At 36.5% G+C, this 7,933-nt stretch overlaps 1 protein-coding gene across 2 annotated transcripts; it reads left to right on the forward strand.

The window, feature by feature from the left end:
* The first annotated feature begins 341 nt into the window (after positions 1 to 341).
* Positions 342 to 7,339, forward strand: LOC115697832 (auxin response factor 6). 2 transcript variants are annotated; one of them, XM_030624973.2, is made up of 16 exons: positions 342 to 644; positions 1,048 to 1,310; positions 1,397 to 1,441; positions 1,994 to 2,106; positions 2,605 to 2,703; positions 2,785 to 2,841; positions 2,930 to 3,085; positions 3,491 to 3,575; positions 3,788 to 3,878; positions 4,064 to 4,228; positions 4,312 to 4,434; positions 4,539 to 4,614; positions 4,727 to 4,874; positions 4,996 to 6,161; positions 6,242 to 6,432; positions 6,924 to 7,339. In XM_030624973.2, the coding sequence occupies exons 2-16, from the start codon at positions 1,280 to 1,282 to the stop codon at positions 7,120 to 7,122; spliced, it is 2,745 nt and encodes a 914-aa protein (XP_030480833.2). In that variant the 5' UTR covers positions 342 to 644; positions 1,048 to 1,279; the 3' UTR covers positions 7,123 to 7,339. The 2 variants fall into 2 exon arrangements, with proteins under 2 accessions (XP_030480833.2, XP_030480832.2); XM_030624972.2 differs by having other exon boundaries at positions 1,051 to 1,310.
* The last annotated feature ends 594 nt before the right edge of the window (positions 7,340 to 7,933 follow it).

Below are 7,933 nucleotides of genomic sequence, written 5' to 3' on the forward strand. Positions count from 1 at the left end.
AATATAATAACTTTTAAAGAGTATAGCTAACCAATCACAACAAGACAGCATATTTAAAATACTAAACATCTTTAGTACCTAATAACAATATTCATTCTAAATGCGTATAAAACAAAAGAAATACACATACAACAAACTATTTAAAATTTATTACATAACATTAGAAAATCAAAGATTAAAACTATTTAATTGTCAAAAACACAAAATAGTGCATCCATGCAAATAGTGGATTCACAATAAAATTTTCCATGTTCAAAAATAATTTTTTTCCTTCACAAAAAAAAAAAACCCAAAAAGCAAAAGGCAATATAAATTGTGCAAAACCTTCTCTCTTACAAAAATCTGACATGTTGTTCTTCTCACTCTCTCTCTCTCCTCTTCAAACTCATATGCTCTTTCTTTCTCTCTCTCTCTAAAATGTTTCTTTACTTTTTCTCTTTGTATATAAAAAGAGAACTAAAAAAATAATGGCGGTTGTGTATTGATTGATATTGGAAGCTAATAAAAGAGAGAGCTTTAGAAAGAGAAAAAAAGCCACACAACGAAGAAGTACTACACCACTACCACTACTACTACTACCCTTCTTACCACCATTTCCATTACTGGAATCAAACTCAAAACCCAACTCTGGATTTTCCATATGTGTATGAATATATTCTCTGTTAAGAAGAGTATCTAAAACCATATATGTAAATTCATTACGTACCTTAAAAAAGAAAAAAGAAAAAACCTTTGCTCCTCCTGGAATTTAATGCATATGCCCACCACTTAGAATCATTTCTTAGCTATATTGAGATCTGGGTTTTTCATGGTGTGCCGTTCTGAAGTGGGAGATCTGCTTCTTTTTTAGCTTTGTTGGGTTTTTTTTTCTGGGTTTTCGCCATAGATGCTTGGTTTTGTGAGCTTGGGTTAATTGGGTAGTTTGAGAAAGACACAAACTTTTTTTTTCTTTTAATTATTATTACTTATTTTTGTTATTAAGTTGAAAAAAAAAAGTGTTGAGAATCTCGAGGTTTAGTTGAAAAATGTTGATTGTTGTTGTTGTAGCAGCAGTAGCATGAAGTTGGTGATTGGAAGAAGGTGATCAGTGAAAGCGGATGAGGCTGAAATCAATCTTGTTTTGCAGTGAAACTGGCTTTGGTTGAAGTTTTTGGTTTCTTTGTTTAAAAGTTTCAGACTTTGAGTGAAAGAAAGAAAGAAGAGAGAGAGAGAAAGAGAGAGTGAGAGGTGAGAAGAGAGAAACCTCTCTCTGTGCATGGAGGACTGTATTGGGATTTAAATGGGTTCCTTGTGGAGTCAAAAGAAAAGAAGTGAGCTTAAGGATTATTCAGTGATTTGGGTGAATTTTGGTACTTATTTATTGTAATTAAGACAAGCTTTTGGTTAAAATCTTCAGAAATGAGGCTCTCTGCAGTTGGTTTTAGCCCTCAGCCCCAGGAAGGTATGATTAATATTCCTAATACACTTTCTCTCCCTTTTATCTTAAACATAAATTAACAATCTTTTTCTTTTCTTGTCCTTTTTATTATGGTCCCTAAATTGAGTTCTGGGGTGAGAATATTTTGTGGGATTTTATGTTTCTTTTTTTTGGATTTAAATGTATCTTGGCTCCATTTAACTACTTAATAAAATCATTAAACTACTAAAATCTTGATGACCCAAGTTTGTTAATTATTTAATTTATACTTAGATTATGACCTTTTTGTCTCTCTACCTTGTTTGTGGAGACCCAAAATTGAAGCAAAGTTTGTTTTGTTTGTTTTCCCTTTCTTTCTCTTAGGAATCTTATTTCACTCTCCTCCAATTTCTCCATCTTGCTCTTTAAAGTTTTGATCTTTGATAGCTTACCATTGTCCTTTAGTTCTCTTATTTATGAATTTTCCCTCTTGATGAGATCTTTGAATTAATATACTATGATTCATTATTAGCATTATTATTACTAGTATCATTTTTTTGATTATAATATTTGTATCTCTCTTATTGAATTTTGCAGGGGAGAAGAGGGTTTTGAATTCTGAGCTATGGCATGCTTGTGCTGGTCCACTTGTTTCTTTGCCTGCTGTTGGAAGCAGGGTTGTTTACTTTCCACAAGGTCACAGTGAACAGGTCAGTAAATTTTTCATTATTACTTTCTTTATATTTTCCTTCTTGTGTTTCTTTTTTTCCAACAATGCATTTTTTGAAGGAGATCTTAAGACATGTGAAGAAGTATTTGTTAATTTTGTTCCTTGAAAAAGAGATAAAGTGAGTGAGTGAGTGAGAGAGAGAGAGAGAGAGAGAGAGAGAGAGAGAGAGAGAGAGAGAGAGAGAATAATACAAAAATTTATTTTATTTAAAAAAATTCATGTCATCAAGCTACTTGTTTAAAAAGCCTTAAAATGAAAAACCCTTGTGCTGATTCTGTTTGTAATTGTCAAAAATTAAATATGTTAGCTTGAAGTTATTAGAATCCATTAAATATTTAAGATTTTGGAGCAATTTAAGAAAATTCGCTAATGCACGTCTTGTTACCGATATTTCAAGAGATTGTTGTTGATCACTTGATAGAAAAGAAATAAGAATGAGTTATAGTGTTCTTTATCATGTATTGATGCTGTTATGTAGGTTGCTGCATCAACAAACAGGGAAGTGGATGCACATATTCCTAACTACCCTAGCTTACCGCCACAGCTTATTTGTCAACTTCACAATGTGACGATGCATGTAAGCTTGTTTAGTCTGATTGGTTTACGTTTTTACATAGTTTTATAAGCTGGTTTTCAGTCTCAAATTTATGATCTTCAGGCAGACATTGACACCGATGAAGTGTATGCACAAATGACTTTGCAACCACTAAGTCCGGTATGATGCAATGAAATGTATTTTTCTTGTTTCGGTTTACTGATTTTACAGCTTGTGTGTATCTCACATATGACCTTATGATGTGTAGGAAGAACAAAAGGAGGCCTACCTTCCAGCAGAGTTGGGCGCTCCCAGCAAACAACCGACAAATTACTTTTGTAAAACCTTGACGGCCAGTGACACAAGTACCCATGGAGGATTCTCAGTTCCTCGCCGGGCAGCTGAAAAAGTGTTTCCTCCCTTGGTAATTCCTTTTCTTTTTCGTTTTTCTTTTTTCTTTTTTCCCTGTTCTCTATACTGCGTAGTATGGCCCGTCAGTTTTGAATTGTCTCCTATAATTGTGGGGACACTGAGATCAATAATGAAAACAATGGGACACCGGCCATTTTTATTCAAAAACATGTGCATACTTTTTCTTTTTGTGTCCATTTTATCCTCCCAATCTCTCAGCTTGACACTAAAAAGAATCATAGACAAAAAAAGAGTTAAAGGAATAACATAACAAAGTGGTCAACATAATTGGGAGTTTTAACAAGAGTATTTTTTTATGTCAAAACTTTGTCTATGTGACTCAAATTTGGTATAGGACATTGATATTTGATTCTATGCTGAGTCTGGTTTTTTTCGCATTTCGTGTTTTGATCTGCAGGACTTCTCCCAGCAGCCACCAGCACAAGAGCTAATTGCGAGGGATCTTCATGATAATGAATGGAAATTTAGACATATATTCCGTGGTTAGTTTTCTGAGAGAAACCTTTAATCGCAAAGCAGATTCTTTGTTTCGAGAACAATGTTAAATGTGTATCGAACACTTGGAAGAATTGTGACTTCAATTATGATTATTTGTTTTCGTATGGTTGCTGTAGTTGACTTAAGATTGGCCCGGTTGGGGTTCTTTTTATAATGTTAGATTGAAGTAAATATTTGTTCCCTTCCTTTTTTGCAGGCCAGCCAAAAAGACATCTCCTTACAACTGGTTGGAGTGTTTTTGTTAGCGCTAAAAGACTTGTCGCTGGTGACTCGGTGCTTTTTATCTGGTAAGGATGTTAATTTGCTGTTGGATATATGCTCAACAGGCATGCTTTGGATTTCAGCTCATGTCGTGTATGAACAACATCGAATAAGAGACAGTTGCTTTATTTTTATTATTATTTTTCGCTGATTATTCCATGCCTTGTGCTTTAACTGATTGTACTTACATAGTTACAAATTCTCTAAACAGGAATGAAAAAAATCAGTTACTCCTTGGCATCCGGCGAGCAAATAGGCCTCAAACTGTGATGCCTTCATCAGTTTTATCGAGTGACAGCATGCACTTGGGGCTTCTTGCTGCTGCTGCTCATGCAGCTGCAACAAATAGTCGCTTCACAATTTTTTATAACCCAAGGTATGATTGTTTTTCGCTTCTGTTGGAAGTGTATTAATTAGTTTCTAACACCAAGTTTAACATCCACATTAATCCTTTTTCAGGGCTAGTCCATCTGAATTTGTCATTCCCCTGGCCAAGTACGTCAAAGCAGTTTATCATACACGAGTTTCTGTTGGTATGCGCTTTAGAATGCTGTTTGAAACAGAAGAATCAAGCGTTCGTCGGTAAATTTTAACCTTTATGCTTCACCATATTCAATAATGTTATAATTCGAACTTTGAAGATGTGTAAGAAAATGCTAACTTTAGAAAACTGTGTTTAATGACAGATACATGGGCACGATAACTGGCATAAGTGATTTAGATGCTGTTCGGTGGCCTAATTCACACTGGCGCTCAGTCAAGGTTTGTCAAGAACTATTATGTGTATATTATGTAAAATGTTTTTTCTGTTCAAGTTCCTTTAGACATGTCCAATGTATCACCGAAATGCTGACAAAATGCTTGATTAATGCAGGTGGGCTGGGATGAATCGACGGCAGGGGATAGGCAGCCGAGAGTGTCCCTGTGGGAGATTGAGCCGCTAACAACATTCCCCATGTATCCATCACCATTTCCCCTTAGGCTTAAAAGACCTTGGCCACCGGGACTTCCTGCGTTTCACGGTATGCATTTCTGCTGCTACCTTTAATGGATGGTGCAGTTCGGGCTCCATTTTTAACATCCTTTAGTTTAACGTCGGGTATAAACTCATCTTACCCGGCCATGTTCCTAAATTATTTTTAGGTATGAAAGAGGACGACCTTGGCATGAACTCTCAGCTTATGTGGCTTCGAGGAGATTATGGAGACCGTGGAATCCAAGCTCTAAATTATCAGGGTGTTGGGCTCTCACCATGGATGCAGCCAAGGTTCGACGCCTCAATGCTTGGTCTGCAACCTGACATGTACCAAGCTATGGCTGCTGCTGCACTTCAAGAAATGAGGGCAGTTGATCCGTCGAAACCAATACCGACTTCCCTTCTGCAATTCCAGCAGACTCAAATCCCAAACAGATCTGCTGCTGCTGCTGCTTTGATGCAATCCCAAATGATGCAACAATCTCAACCTCAACAGGTGTTTCTCCAAGGCATGCAGGACAATCAGCATTCAACACAGCCACACCTTCTTCAGCAACAATTGCAACAACAGCATTCATTCAATAGCAGTAATCAGCAACAGCAGCAGCAGCAGCAGCAACAGCTGCCTTCACAACAGCAACAGCAGCAACTAGTTGACCACCAGCAAATTTCAAGTGCCGTGTCTCCAATGTCCCACTATTCTTCATCTTCTCAATCACAATCACCGTCCATGCAGACCATCTCTTCAATGTGTCAACAACAGAGTTATCCCGATTCAAATGGAACTGCTGTGACCACCAGCATTGTTTCTCCCTTGCACAGCATATTGGGTTCATATCCACCAGATGAATCATCCCACTTGCTCAACATGCCTAGGAGCAACATATCCTCATCGGTCTGGCCATCAAAGCGTGCTGCAGTTGAACCTCTTATATCTTCTGGACCTCAATGTGTTTTGCCTCAAGTTGAACAGTTGGGGCAGCCACAGAATAATCTCTCCCAGAATTCTGTTTCGCTGCCACCCTTTCCTGGCAGGGAGTGCACGATTGACCAAGAAGGGAATACCGATCCACATAGCCATCTTTTGTTTGGTGTCAATATAGAACCCTCATCTCTTCTTATGCAGAATGGAATGTCAAATCTTAGGGGAGTAGGCAGTGATAATGACTCCACAACTGTACCGTTTCCTTGTTCTAGTTACATGAGTACTACAGGAACCGATTTTTCACTTAATCCTGCAATTACACCTTCCAGTTGCATCGATGAATCCGGTTTCCTGCAGTCTCCAGACAATTCAGGCCAAGGAAACCAACCGTCCAGAACCTTTGTTAAGGTGAGTTGTCTATGGCTTCCAAAATGTATTGCTCTCATGGAAACATGTCTTTTTAATGGAACAATATAATTTATTAACAGGTTTACAAGTCAGGGTCCTTCGGGAGGTCATTAGATCTCACCAAATTCAGCAGCTACCATGAGCTGCGAAGTGAACTTGCTCGCATGTTCGGCCTTGAAGGCGAGTTGGAGGACCCCCTGAGATCAGGCTGGCAGCTTGTATTTGTTGACCGGGAGAACGATGTTCTTCTCCTTGGCGATGACCCCTGGCAGTGAGTTCTCTTTTACCCTTTAATTTACTCTCTCTTTAGTATTTGTTGACTCGACATTCATTGTAGGCTAATTAGGATTTTTATTCCCTAAATTTTAACATGTACCAAATCATGTCTCCTGAACTTTTCTGGCCGTTCAAAATTCCTCCTGAACTATTGAGATTGTTAGATTTAAGGATTTTTGTTTAATTTCATTCAAACCAGACTTTGATATCTACCAAATCATGTCCCTCGAACTTTGACATTGACTAAATCATGTCCCCTGAACTTTCATCCATGTTAGATTTTTTTTACTAAAATTAGATAAAAGTCTTTAAATTCTACAATCTTAATAATTCAGGGGGTATTTTTAACGACTTTAAAATTTTAGAGGGCATAGTTTGGTACATATCAAAATTCCGGGGGTAAAAATCCTAGTTAGCCTTCATTTTAAAAATCGTTAGAACAACATGGAATTTCTCTTCTTAATTAACTTTTTACTACAACAACAGGGAGTTTGTCAATAGCGTCTGGTGCATTAAGATACTTTCACCGCAAGAAGTGCAACAGATGGGCAAACGAGGCTTGGAACTTCTCCACTCAGTCTCGATGCAGAGGCTTTCCAACAACAGTTGCGACGATTACCCGAGCTGTCAAGATTCAAGAAACTTGAGCTCAGGGATAACGTCGGTGGGGTCACTCGAATACTGAACATTTTAACCGGTTAAAAAAATACCCTTTCTCTTTCTGTAATATAAGCATCTATTTCCAAACCCCTTCCAAGGGTGGGAAGTCATAGATAGCCTAATCCTCTCTCTAAGTAGCTTACTTTACAAGTTAAAAATACTGTAAGTAAAGGATATATACAACATTATATTTTTTGTTATCTTTTGCTATTGGATTCATGTCATATATATTTTTATATAAATATATATATGCATTGTAATATGTTAAAAGATCAGTGCTTCTGAAGAAAGCTGATCTTTTCTTTTTCTTTTTTTCTTTCATTATCTCATCAATTTATTCATGATGAAAGAAAAGCCTTTATTATATATTAAAAAAGATACCAAGTAAGATGTACTTTTGATTTAGTTTGGTTTCTTTATATATTTTTTAGTATTTAGTTACTTTTGAACTCATCAACTGTTTTGTTTGGTGGTTTAAATGTTTTTGAAAACAACCCATAAAATTAAATTTATAAGGGGATTCCACATTTGTATTGACTTTCATTGCATTCACTACTTTGTTGTGTAAAAGTCTCCTTTCATTCTCACACGCAATGTGTAATAAATTTTATTGACATTGATGGTTTCATATTACCATGTGAAGTTTTCTAACTCTTATCTTTAAATTTCACAAATACAAATTGTAGTGACCAATATTTTTTTAATTATTATTGTTATATTTTATATACAATTATTCAATTTTGTGATGCTCTTAAATTGGATTGGATCGGATGAATACCAATGAATTTGAATCAACACGCGTATGGGCACTATGCCCATTATTTGTAGGCTTGACA

This window comes from Cannabis sativa, chromosome 7 (assembly GCF_029168945.1).
Source record: "Cannabis sativa cultivar Pink pepper isolate KNU-18-1 chromosome 7, ASM2916894v1, whole genome shotgun sequence".
Taxonomy (NCBI): Eukaryota; Viridiplantae; Streptophyta; class Magnoliopsida; order Rosales; family Cannabaceae; genus Cannabis; species Cannabis sativa.